At 40.5% G+C, this 13959-nt stretch overlaps 1 protein-coding gene across 3 annotated transcripts in view; it reads left to right on the top strand.

Annotated features, from left to right (window-relative positions):
- LOC105917238 (NXPE family member 3) overlaps nt 1-13959 on the top strand; it is a 54294-nt gene that overhangs the window by 23928 nt on the left and 16407 nt on the right. For 2 of the 3 annotated variants that reach the window (XM_036129625.1, XM_036129626.1), the window contains 3 exons: nt 3499-3939; nt 6461-6756; nt 9447-9517. In XM_036129625.1, coding sequence (XP_035985518.1) covers nt 3499-3939; nt 6461-6756; nt 9447-9517 — 808 coding nt within the window. The remainder of the gene's footprint in view (nt 1-3498; nt 3940-6460; nt 6757-9446; nt 9518-13959) is intronic. The other variant, XM_036129627.1, reaches the window with a different exon arrangement.

The following is a 13959-nucleotide window of genomic DNA, read 5'->3' as shown; positions in this document are numbered from 1 at the left end:
ACTTGGTCACCTGAATTCTGATGAGACCGCTTACATAATCTTGTAATGCCAGAAGCTGATTGAATGATTATTATTATTATTTATAATTTGGTATTATAATTTTAATTATTATTAATTATAATTTAAACTTAATTAGTAGCTATAACAAATATGATTAAAATGGTATTGATGCTAGAGCTATAAGCTTGTAATGATTTATACTACTAATGCATTTATTAATTAGCTGTTAGCTGTTAGCTGTTGTGCTGGAACAAAATGATCTGATTGTGTTCTGACTGATTCGATTTATCCAGCAACGGTGATAACTCAACTAATAACTGCAGTTAGAGTTTAAACCGTTACCCCTTTTATCACCAATCCAACGAAAATATCTCTATGTTAATATTGGATGTTAACTCAAAGAGGAGGTAACTCTGAATTCTGAATAACCATGCAACTGTGACTTGGATTGAACACAAACAATTACTACTCCACAGTTGTTGTTTTTATTGAACCAAAGGTAATTCCCTGTTACAGTAATTGATTCAACAACCTTTCAATTCTTCTCGCTACTAAACTAAACATGCTAAATATATGTGGAAATAAAAGTCAAAAATAGATTAAAATGAGAGGTAGCAAATCTTAGTTCAACTCACAGTTGTCTAAACATCACATTCAAGAGGTCGGCATTTGACATCGCAGCATTGAGAGGCAGAAAACCGCTTTGAGAATGCAGACGGGCGCCTTAAGGTTTTCACAACAGCAAGTTATAGTTTAGTTACATGACCTACAACCTTGCGCGATGAGTGAGGTCCTGATGATGAAGTCAGCGCTCACACTAAAGTGGGGTGGTGCCTCGGCCAGCGGGGGAGCGGCTGACTGAGGAGTTTAAAATAAACCGCTAACTGAGTTCTAACAAAGAGATTGAACTGATAAGAGAAAGCAAGGAGACAGGGAAAATATGGAAAAATCGACCTGCAGCGGAGTCGCTTATGAATCACAAATCAACACAGCCAAAATCACCTTCAAAATGCATGCACATAGAACAGATAATATTCAGCAATTAAAAACAACTATGTCTTGGCATTAACCTATATCCTACCTCTGCCCAGGCACACTACGGTCACCTTGTGGGTGAAAAAGAAAGAAAAGAAAAGAAAAAGGGGAATCTTTCTTTACTTTGACGATGCCTTGCGGATGTCCTGGGTTAGGGTTAGGTTCTGTTTCAGTTCACCCAGCGCGCCGGACAGCAGGGAGGAGCGAGGAGAAGTCCCTTTGTCTCTTTTCTTCTGGGCTTTCAGACGCTTCGTTTGGCCAAAACAAAAGCGTGGTCCTCTTTCGATCACCGAGAGATAACGGCTCTCAGTCTTTGATCAAAGGGAATTCAAAAGTAATTTTTAGTCGACCTCCTGTATCAGCAATACAGGGATAGTTTTGCTTCGGTAATCTTCGGTCAAGCAAAGAGTTATCGAGCACGTGGCGTGTGGGGGTTGAAACCCAAGGAGTGAAACAGCTGTGTGCCTTCTCGTACTGGCGGAGCACCAAGAAGAAGGCAGAACACAGGTGCTGCTGGGTTTTATACCTTTCCCAAGCAACGTTATCTCTTCGCTTCATTGTTAGGGTCGCAGCCATTTTGACCACCTTGCATCATGGGAAATGCAGTCTGTCACGTCTGAACCTGCGTAACAATCTCTTTCGAATGTGTTGGAGGACTGCGCTGTACACACTGGGGAGTTGGAAGCACAATTCTCCCTTTCTGTTCAGTGTTGACTTTTCACTTTTTACCAAGATGGCTTCTTTCACCTCTCTTTCAAACAATATATTCTGTGTCCACAATTTGTACATCATTCTGATCAAAAGTGTGTCCTTTGATCTTGAGTGGACTGCTGAATCTTGCCCAGTGCTGCTGGTCCTGTCATGCTGCGCCATTCATCTAGATGTTGTTAGGTTTCTCTGAAGAGACCTAACACACTCTACCAGTGTGTTGTAGTTTTGAGAAAGTTATCCTGTTTCTTAAACTCCTGCCACATGGAATGAGAATCTATCTCTCTGTTTTCTCCTGTGTTAGATGCAGTGTTGTTTTTCCTGCTAGGTTTGTTAGCCGACTTGACAAATGCCCGATTCGTATAGCCACAAGCTTGAAGGGATTTTCTGATGTGCTTGTGTTCTCTTTGTTTCTTCTCTGTAGCAGAGAGAATGTTGTCTCCCCAATAAGTTCTGATAACTGATAGTTTGTGTTCCATTGGGTGATGTGAATAAAAATGCATATATTGATCTGTGTGTGTGGGCTTCTGGTAAACCCTAGTTTTCATCCTCCCATCTTTCCCAATGTGTACCGCACAGTCCAGAAACAGCAACATGTTGCTCTTGGTGTCTGGTAAACTTGATGAGACTGTCCACTGCCTTGATATGGTTGGTGAATTCCTCAACTTCTTTGGTTTGGATTTTGGCCCAAGTGTCATTCACGTATCTGAACCAGTGATTTGGTGGACTTCCCTGTTAAGTGCTGAGTGCTCTGCTCTCCACTTCCTCCATGTACAGTACAAACTGGCCACAATGGGTGAAACTGGGGAGCCCATGCCAAATCCATGTTTCTGTTTGTAAAAGGTTATACCAAAAACAGCAGTGCTCATACTACAGGTTGCTCAAATGCATGCTACCAAAATTGACAAACATCCCTGGATAGGTGTCATTTTGCAAGTTTTAATTTGGCTGTTTAAGTAGAATTTATGCTATTTCTATTTTCTTCATGATATGTAAGAGGATTCTGAAAAGAAAATGTATATTCAGAAATGTCAGTTATCCACCAACTAACCCATTAATGTTTTTCTTCTCTTTTAAAGTAATATGTCTGTAATTAGAAAGGTATGTGTTTATGTTTGCCCACTGTGGTTTTTCATTTATAATAATGCTGTTCACTAACAGTATTTTTTGCAAACCTGCTGACTGACACAGACTTTTTTATTACTCAGTATAGGGTAAAACTGGGCAGAAAATATTGTAAGTGGTCCCAGCCAAAGTCATAAAAGGTCATTTTTTTAAATAAGCCTGCTGCTTGCAGAGTGTTGTATTCAGTCATATTATTGGAAAGTTAACTAGAAGGAAAAAGTGTAACAAACGTGGTATCTGCTTTAATGACAAGGATATTATTTTGTTTGATATGCCATTAAACTGGCCGGACCTAAACTCCATGGAGGATCTATCAATTATATTTAAGAGGAAGATGAGACATACCAGACCTAACTAATCGAGAACTTCTGCAACGCCTCAGTGAACCACACCACATTTAGAATATAGTTCTTGTAAAACTGAGTGCATTTAGTGTACATAAAAATACTTTTCATTAGACTAATTTCTTCAAATAAATCTATTGTTTAATGATCTGCTAAAATATTGAAGTTTTCTGAGCGATATGGTTTTTGTTTTCCATTATCTGTAAACCAAAATCAAACAAAATAATTAGTATTTTGTGCTGAAATTCTGTGTTATTTATGTGTTTAATCTCCTAACTTTCTTTAGTTAAAGAAGAAAGTCCCAACCACCGAAACTTTGAAACGTCCCACTAAGGCTCCTAAGCGTACCAGTGTCTGCTCTTTCCGTTCTGTGCTCCCTGACGATGCCCGTGAGGCAGAGATTCTGAAGGACTACATTGCCTGGCCTGAAACACCATCTGTACCAGCTAATTTTTCTCTGAAAGACACCACTCATGCTCCTCATAGTACTTTTACAATTCTTCCTCATAATGGAGGGAGAAGTTGGCACGTAGGGGATCAACTAGAGGTTTTGATACAAATTAATGACTTTAATGGTCGCCCCAAGAAATCTGGTGGAGACGTTCTTTTTGCACGGCTACACAACCCTACTGTCCGTGCAGGTGTCGTGGGGAACGTGCTTGATCATCATAATGGTTCCTACACCGCTGTATTCTCTTTACTCTGGGAAGGAAGCGCACAAGTTGAGGTAAGACTAAAAGTTCTTCTGTCAAGTGTAATAGTAATATATGCAGGCTAAGCAATCTTTTGTCTCTGCTCTCACACCTAAATACGCTTTTAGTCTCATTGGTTCAAGTTGTTGAGGACCCAAATGCAAAGAGTAGAGAATCAATCTAATGTTAAGTCATGTTATAAAATCCATTTCATATGACAACCATAGACTAAATGGACTAGGAAGAACATACAAATAAAAGCAATCCATCCACATAAAAAGCAACAAAAAACATGAAAATGAAATGCTTAGAGAAAATAAGGAAAATTTAGGAAAAAAATCCCACAAAATCAGACATATGTGGTGAGCCAGTGGAGCAGGGCTAGCATGTGCGGCCCATGTATGGAGGCCTTAGTTCTCAACACAGCTGACCCGATTTTGATTCTGCATTCGGACTTTTAAGGAGAGCCAGATCTCCGCCTATAGGGTGGTCTCTTTGGGAAGGCTGCAGTGGGAAACCCTGTTGCTGCAGCCTTTAGTTGGCCTGACAGTCAGTTATTTGCCTCAGTTGCGGCAGGAAAGTGAATATAAAGTGTTTACTAAGTTTGTGGGGAATATCTGCAAGTAGCAGATATCACAAAGTCTTTGCCGGATTTTAATTCTAAACTTTTTTGCCACAATTCCTTGTGTGCTTCGTCCGTTTACTGCAAAATGTGCTACACAGTAATCCAAACTGAATCCATTCATGCATTCATACAGCCCTGCCCCCTCCCTCCTTTACTTTGAAATATTATCAGATCCAATCTACATTTCATGCATCTGACTTCCTGTCTGGCTTTCAGAAATCAACGTATTTCGCTCCGTCATCCGTCACAAATATCCTGATCGATATTTCTGACAGACCACAGAGGAGAATTCTCTGTTGTTTCATAGTGCCACCGTGCTGGTGTGAAATGCCCCATTGACTAGACTTTTATTTCTGAAGCAATGGAGAACGCAAGGATGAAGGGAGTACTGTATGTGTAAATGAGGGGGTCACTCAACCAATCAGGCAGAACCTCGTCTTGTTTTGCTGCCTGCATGTTTTTTGTTTTTTTCCCTATTGTTTCTGTCGCTCAGCCAGTTAATCCTGTGGACCTGTTCTCGCCCTGCCCTCGCTAGCTGGTTTAATTAGTGCTTGTGTGCACCGCTTGGTTAATGTTGCTCCTGGGGATTCTGTGTCTTAGGAACACATCTGCTTCTGGTCAAGTCTGTCTCTGCGTGCATCTTCTGGTCAAGTCTGTTTCTGCTTGCATCATCTGGTCAAGTCTGTGTGTGTGTGTGTGTGTGTGTGTGGGGGGGGGTGGGCGCGGAACAAGACAGGCTCACTGCTTTCCACTCCTTCTGTGGCAAGAGCTATAACCTATAAAAATAATTTCATATTCACCCATGTCAGGTCACCTATGGCCTGGGTGATTTGTTTGTAACCTCAAATTGTTTTTAGGCTTTTCCAAACATCACTGATGCTTTCCTGTCATTATTTTGTCCTTCTTTGATCTTTCTCCTCACCTATTTTTACACATCTCTCAGTTATTTTTTTATTTCCTGGCCTGGAAGCCCTCTACCTCTGCTTCAGCAAGGAGTTTAGGGTTTATCCAGGGCTTGCTATTCGAGAAGCAGCTAACCTTCCCAAGGGGCACAGTAGAGTCTACACAGAAGTTTATGGAATCTCTGATGCATTCTGTTATTCCATCGGTGTCTTCCACAAGAGGATCATATAGTTTATCCCAGTCTCAGGGCTTCTTCTGTGTCCTCTGACCATTTCCTTACTGTGCATATTAAAACTGTTCGTTTTATTTTTGTTCACAAGGGGTTATAAACTTTGTGTACAAGATGTACTAGTGACTTATAGTGTGGAGACATGATTTTATATTACATTTGCAGGAATACCAGTTGTAAAAGTTTACTTTCAACTAAATATTCCAAAGTCCACTGCTAGGGTATCATAAAATGGAAGTTATTGGGAACAACAGCAACTCAGCCACAAAGTGTTGGACCAAGTAAAATCAAAGAGCTTAGTGCGCAGAGGCAACAAACTTCGCGGAATGGATTTCCAACCCTTTGCCTCTCCTTTTTATAACATCATCCCTTTACATCTCCAAGTGCTATGCAAGGCATTATGTGACAATGGAGACATGTTTTCTGAAATTTGCAAATGATGCCCCCGTCTGACATTCCAGTGGAATCAGTGGCATGGTAGTTGCCAGGAGGACATTTCCCTAACTGCATCATGTCAAACGTAATGTTAGCTGCAGACAGGATTATGCTATAAATCTTTTTTTTAGGACTTGGACATGGGCCTTTAGTTCCACTTAAAGGAACTCTTAATGCGAGTGTAAACTTTGTGGCAACAGTTTCCTTTCCAAAAGTGAAATGCAAAGTATATAAAGTTATGTAGAGTAAGTTTGGTATGGAAGAAAAAGAATTGTCTAAAATGAGTTCTGCAGAACATGTATTGCAAATGCTAAATCTTACTTACCACGATGTATTTATCTGAATTCTTGTTCTTTTCAAAAAGGTGATCCTGATCCACTCCAGTGAAGCGGTCACAGTAATGGAAAGAGTCAACCTGGAACAACCTGGTAGAATCTTTTTTCGAAGCCTTTTCCGCTTTGGCTCAGTCTCTGAAGCTGCCATATGTAATGTGTGCCTTAATGCCCCCCTGGAGCAGCTGTGCAATTACACTGACATTCGCACAGGTGAGCCCTGGTACTGCTACAAGCCAAAGAAACTTAAATGTGAGCACAGAATCACCCACTCTTTTGGAGGTTACAAACTAAAACCTATGCCCTTGGAGAACAAGCTCTTTAAAATGTAAGTATAACATTAGGTATGTTCTCAGCTTTTTTATAATGAGCCAAAAAACGTGTGTCAAGACATTTGGGGGCCGTGTGAAATTTATACTATAAAGGTACGTTCACACTGACCGCAAACAAGGCAAACTGAGTGAGTGATTTACATCCCTATGTAAAGGCGTATTCAGGAGCTAATTAACGGTCGACAATGTAAACAGCCATTTTGGGTGATGCAAACAATATAGAGTAAAGCAAAACTGCAAAAAGTGCAGTAGACATGCAAATAGAGCTAAGCAAAACTGCAAACAACGCAGTAGACATGCAAATACACAGACCTCTCAAAAAGTTAAGAGTGAGATTATGCTAAAGTTGGGGGCGGGGCTTGTTTGGGGGCGGGGCTAACCAGACCCTGGAAGAGCCGGTGGAGTCAACTCCATCTCATTTTTATCCCACCAGACAATGAAGTAGACATGTATTACTTGTGTTAAAAAGAGAAAGAGATATATTAATACTTTATTGTTCAGTTAATGGATTAAAACACAAATAATACACAATTGTTCAAATAATACTGAATAAAATTAAGTAGACTGTTACAGTTAATAACCATCATCACCTTTCACAGCGACAGGTTTCTCAGTCAGTCGCCGCGCTGACCAGACAAATCTCTATTGCTCTCATCAGTGCTCCGAGGGAAAGGAGGGGGGAGAGGAGCAAAGGCAAAGGCACAGAAATACGGTGCATGTAGTTAAAAAATGCAGAATTAATAAAAACGAAACTTATAAACAGACCAAGTGGCGTTTTAAACTGCTTCTGGTTAGCAGAACTGTTTTATTATCCAGCGTGCAGCCATGACTGGTTCTGAATGAACTGGTCATCTGGCAGCAGCTCGCCCCTCCCCTCCTCTGTACGCGGTACAGGACCTACCGGCTCACTTTCACCACTGTTAAAGACAAATTATTCATAACTCTGATCACTCTTCCTGCTGCTCTGTTAAAAAGAACTGCAGCAGGAATTACTGATGGCCACAAGCTGTGAAAGAAGCCGAAACAGCTCAGCAGAAAGCGGAGTTTTGTCGTCTGCAGCCCAGATGGGCTTTGTGATTTTTATGCATGAGAAATTCCATGTTTGCGTGTGAAATGTCATGTGTTGCGTGTGAAGTCAGTGAAATGCGTGTGTCACACGGTCAATGCGTGAGAGTTGAGAGCACTGCAAATACAGCATAGTGAAACTGTAAATAAAGCGAAGGAAAACTCCAAAAAGCGTGGTAGACATGCGAATAGAGCAAAGCGAAACTGCGCAGCAAAACAGATTGTTCACTCAAGTTCAACAATCTGAACTTTTCTGTCAATTTGCATCACATTAAGGGTGCTCTTTATCAATTTATTTCAGCACAAAGGTGTTTTTATGAGTTACATATTCAGACAGTACAATTAGGCTATATTTCTATTGAGCAATGATGGATTTACTGACCGAAGACGCTTGTAGTTTGTGGCCTGGAGGGTGACCCAAGCCCCAACGTGAGGTACCAACTCCTTGTACTGGGTCTTGGGAGTGACCATCATCCAGACAGAGCAACAGGTGGTGGTGGAGGCCCAGCTACCAGTGGAGGATCTAGTGTACCCAACTGTACCGACTCTGTTGTTCAGCTTTCCAAATGGAATACAGCACCGTGACTTGCTCAGTAAAATCCGTCTCCGCCATTGTGAGATGTACAGACACGAGGAACCAGCAAGCGGATAGTGCTCCTCACATCTGATGACACGGTGAAGCGAGTTGGGGGGAAACTGGCACAAATTATTTATGATAAAGAGGCAAAATGTGAAGCGTCCACTGGTAGACAGTCATTGAGAAAAATTTGCATTGATCGTGTTCGGTGTGAATGTACCTCAACAATTTATGGGAGTCAACTTTTTTTTTTACAGGTTTTTCAAAGCAGGCATTAATCTACTTCAGTATACCAACGTATTTTAATCCTTCATGATATGAGGATGTTTTTTTGTTTAAAGTTATGTTATAAGAAAATTTTATGTTGATTTAAAAAGAGTCATATCCAGTTCAGAACTTCATGGGGCCGGAACTACTCCTCAATCCTTGTACGTAGGTCTCACCTACAGACTATTATTTTGCAAAACCTCCAGAAAAACAGACCATCAACATACAACAGCAACAAAAGTAGACAGGAAGCAGAGTTGGAAGAAGAAAGTCTGCTGTCAACAGCTGTAGGGTACACATTATGGGAGAAGCTTTGTAAAGTGCTTTGAGATGATGTGAATCATGAATTGCCACGATATAAAAAAAATAATTGAATTGATGGCTCGAACATAGAAGGAGTGCTCCCATAACTTGTTCCCTACCAGCTGATAACGGATGACTTTGCTTCCTCACAATAGTGTCACTATTAGTCAGCTGATGACTTTTCTATAGAAAAGTAAGACTCCTCCCTACTTTTGTTGTTGTCAGCCATTGTAGCAGTGGTCAGTTTATGTGCCAGGGTTCCCCTTTTATGTCATGAAGGAGTACAATAGGAATACAATAGAATATCAAAAAAGACTGCTTTTTAATGAGATTTATGACCATTTATTTAATCAGTATAAGATTCTTATCAAAACAGTTTTGTCAATGTTATGTTTCTATTCTGTTTTTTAAACCATTCATGTCACAAGAACTTTTGATTAATGTTTTGTCATATATTTTCTGTGCTTTTTATAGTGGTGTCAACATGAAAGCCTCAATTCGGTCACCAGGGCCTTCCAAAATCACCATTTTACCAAAACTAAAAGGTAAAGGTTACTATATTATCAGGAGATTTACAACAATAGGTCAAGCACTGCTTGACTAAAAAAAATTTACGCACTTCTCATATTTGATGCATGGCTTCCTTAGACAACTTTAATCTGAAATGGCATTTGGTATTTTATATAATCTAAATAGATGTTTTCAGGGCCGGATTATCCATAAAGGCCAGTGGGCCAGTGCCCAGGGGCACCAACCATGGGGGGGGGGTGGGGAGTTACCACATGACACATGCTTTAAAAATATATTTTTCATAAATTGTTGTTATTTACTTGAAATTGTTGAAAGACCGTGCATTATTCGTTTTATGAACACTGATGTCACAATAATAATAAATGATAAATAAATCAAAATTAGGCTACATGATCTATCACTCCCCCTCCCCAATCTGTCATAGTTGAGCTGGTCCACAAGTACGTGCAAATGTATCGTCTTTTTTAACGCTACAGAAAATTAATACATTTCAGAAATCCCCTTGATTATGTCTGATGTTTTTGACCGGAGGACAGCACGGATAAGGTGGCGAGGGGGGCCTTTGTGGTATAGTGCCCAGGGGCACCACATTGTCTTAATACCGGCCTGGATGTTTTTAATAAAATCAAGAAGTTATCATTGAGTTGGTTCCAAGCTCAGTGACACAAGTGTGCCCCGGTGATGCCCCTCCTAGCACACCAGGTCACATGGCTCACCAACCCAGCACACATCTAGAACTTAACATGAGTAAGGCAAGGCAAATTCATTTATATAGCACAATTCAGTACACCCAGGTTTCGGGCCTGATCAGCGGTTTCTAGCTGGAGCGACTGAAGCTGTGTGCTAACTTTTGATCTCTCCTCTACTGGTCCAAATATTATTACTCCTGTTTTGTTTTTATTCAATTAAAGAAAATGTTGGCACATCCAGGCATTGATTTCTTCTAGGCATTTACTCAGTGCCTGAACTGGTTCATAATCACCTGGTGACATGGTGATGTAAAGCTGTGTGCCGTCTGCATAGTTATGGTAGCTGATGTTGTTGTTTTTTATTATCTGTGCAAGAGGGAGCATGTAGATATTGAAGAGTAGGGGACCCAGAATGGACCCTTGGGGAACCCCACATGTGATTTTTGTCAGCACGGAAGTCAGACTGGAAAACGTCAAAGCGGCTGGTCGTTGTTAAGAAGGTGTTTAATTGTTGAAACACAGCTTTTTCAATAATCTTACTGATAAAGGGAAGATTTGAGATGGGCCTGTAGTTCTGGAGTAGAAGCTTGTCTAAATTGTTCTTTTTCAGCAGTGGTTTGATAATTGCTGTTTTTAGGGACTGGGGGAAAACACCTGACAGAAGGGATGTGTTTATTATCTGAGTCAACTCAGATGCTATGACAGGTAAAACTTTCTTAAAGAAAGCTGTGGGGAGAACATCAAGGCAGCAGGAGGAGGAACTTAGCTGCTGAATGATCTCCTCTAAGCTTTTGTGGTTTATTTGGCTGAATTTGGACATTTTGTCAGGGTAAGTTCCAGCTGAATACAGCTTTGGTTCTGGTGTTGATATGGAAGTACAAACTAATCCTATAATTTTTAGGATTTTCTCAGTAAAGAAGTTAGCAAACTCATTGCAGGCCCTGGTGGAGTGGAGTTCGGAAGTCACGGACACAGGAGGATTTGTTAACCTGTCGATTGTGGCAAATAAGACACAAGCATTATTAATGTTTTTCTTGATGATCTCAGAGAATGAAGATTCTCTTGCATTTTTCAATTGTAAGTTATATCTGTAAAGTCTCTCTTTATATATGTCATAGTGAACCTGAAGTCTGTTCTTTCTCCACCTGAGTTCAGCTTTTTGACACGCCCTTTTTTCACCTCTAACTGCTGGAGCACTTCTCCAAGGAGATTTTTTCTTCCCGGAAAGAACTTTCACTTTAACTGGAGCAATACAGTCAATGATGTCTGAGACTTTAGAATTAAAGTTATCTACTGAGTTGCAGCCCAAGGTTGAAGTGTTAGAGTAAGCTTGAATAAAAGTTTCCGTGGCATTGTCCTTAAAAGGTCCGTTTTCTTACGATGTCCCTTTGGCTAAATGAGTCACTGGAAATTATGCTTTCAAAAGGTAACAGAAAAATGATCAGATAGGGCAACATCAATTACATTGACCTTAGAAAGCTTTAGACCTTTAGTGATGATCAGGTCTAAAATATGTCCCCGTTTGTGTGTTGGCTGTTTAACATGTTGAGTTAAACCAAAGTTTCTAAGTGTGTCACACGGTTCTTTTGCACTTCTGTCTTCAGGGTTGTCAATGTGAAAGTTGAAGTCTCCCACAAAAGGTGGTTGCCACTCCTCCGCCTTTCCTTTGCTGTCTGCTCTCAAAAAGAAAATTGTAGTTGGGAGGAGTTGACTCCAACAGAATAGCTGCTTCATTAGATTCATGTAACCATGTTTCTGTTAAAAACATTATATCAAGATTATTGTCAATAATGGAGTCATTAAATAAAAGGGATTTTCCTGACAGATCTAATGTTTTAAAAAAACAGTTTATATGACTTAGTGGTTGATGATGTCTCTGTGACAGGTTGCATCTGACAGTTTATGCCTTTTTAGTATTTGTTCCTGTTTATCCTTTTGTTTTTCTTATTTCTGCCACACATTATCACAGATATTCATAATGTCCGGCAAAAGGCCCAAGCTGATACTAGAAACTGTCATGTCTGATAAACGTACTCCCAGGGCCCGGTCTGTATCACAGCAAAGTTATCTGGAGGTCCTGAGCACCAGAATATTCCATGATATGTAGAGGAGGAGGATCTAAGACTCTGAGGCCTTTGGAAAATGCTGGTTTAGTCACAGCAGAATGGCTATGTGGAGAGGATGTCAACTGTAGGCCAATCTTAAATACTTTGTTCATGTTGTGAGAAAATTCCAGAAAAGGAACTTCTGGGCTTTGTGGAGAAGAAGGGGAGGCGGGTCCAGTCTGGACCGGAGTTCGTGACGATGGAGGTTATTGGTCCTCTCTTTGTCCTGCTGAAATCTGGGATGAATCCTCCTGTAGCTCTGACATAGCCTCTTTCTGTGTCATCTTTCTGGCCATCTTTATCTTGGCTTGTTCGGGCTGTACTGGGCATATCATTTGTTTTGGCACTGGTTGAGCTTTGTTTTGGGACAAAGCTGAGGGTGCATGGTTCACAGAATAGAAGATGTTTGAAATCAGCCGTTTTGCACCTGACCTATTTAGATGGAAACCATTGTCGCTGAACAGATGTCTCCGCTCCCAAAAGATGTTAAAGTTGTCTATGAAGGTTACAGTTGTTTGTTTGCATGTTTTTTCCAGCCATTTGTTTAGCATCAGAATTCTGGAAAAAATCTTATCTCAGCAATTAACGGGCGCATGAGGGCCGCTGAGAAACACCTTGACATTGAGGCCATCAACTAAGTTCAACAGACGAATGTAATCCTCTTTCAGTACTTCTAATTTTCTTACCCGGGTGACGTCGCCCAGGGCTTCAGCTTGTATTATGAGTTTTTCCAAGGTCGGGCATTCTTTCAAGATCCTTGGAAGGATGTCTGATACATCAGACACCATGCCACAGTTCCTATTGTTATAAATCAACACCTCTGTGTTTTTCTTGTGATAGAAATGTTTAATCCCACTTACAGATCCATTGCATAATATCAGGGTCCTCGGCCCTGTGGCATGTTTTTTCTCTGATGTCTTAGAACGAAAATCGTTGACATACCTCTGATTGATGTCAAGATCCTCCTGGGTCACATTTTGGAGCGGAGCGAATCTGTTTAGTAACAGAATTCCAACATTTCCAGCAGGTTTACTCTTATCATTTATTTTGAGAACAGCCCGCTGTTGTTTCACTTGTCTTGGGACACTTCTCTGTAGTATCGGCCAGTTTCCTTTGTCTAGGTGGGGGGTTTATTGATCCTTTGGTCTTGCACCCAGAGTGGTCCAGGGATTCTCATTTTCCTAGGGAACTGTTTGTTCGCTGAGTCGCTGGGCTGGTGGTCACCATTCTGAATCGCAGGCAGGGTTGTTTCATTTCCATGCGCGGCGTTTACATCATAATTCACTTCGAGTTGACAGAATTTCAGTTCCATAACAGCCATCTTCTTTAAAAGCTTGTTAAAGTCCATTGTGGTGAAGATAGGCATCTTTTCAAAATCAAAATCAAAAATAAATAAAAGAAAATAAATAAAATAACTAAATCCAACTTCATGTGGTTTTGGCTAAGAGATAAAAATTAGATAAAAAGGTAACAGGCAGGGAGCAGAGAAAAAAGTACATTTTCTTTTGGCAATGTGGCATTAGGAATTGCTGTCTTAATGCCAAAAACAGCAAAGTAAAACAGATTTTACTTTCACAAGTGGAGCCGTACCGTTTTCGCCATAGTGCTCCGCTTGATTTATATGTAAATATCTTTATTCTAATTTATGCAGGGTATATTTCA

The sequence above is a fragment of the Fundulus heteroclitus genome, unplaced genomic scaffold, assembly GCF_011125445.2.
Source record: "Fundulus heteroclitus isolate FHET01 unplaced genomic scaffold, MU-UCD_Fhet_4.1 scaffold_194, whole genome shotgun sequence".
NCBI lineage: Eukaryota > Metazoa > Chordata > Actinopteri > Cyprinodontiformes > Fundulidae > Fundulus > Fundulus heteroclitus.
Note: the sequence above shows the minus strand (reverse complement) of the source record. Positions and strands in the feature narration are given on the sequence as shown.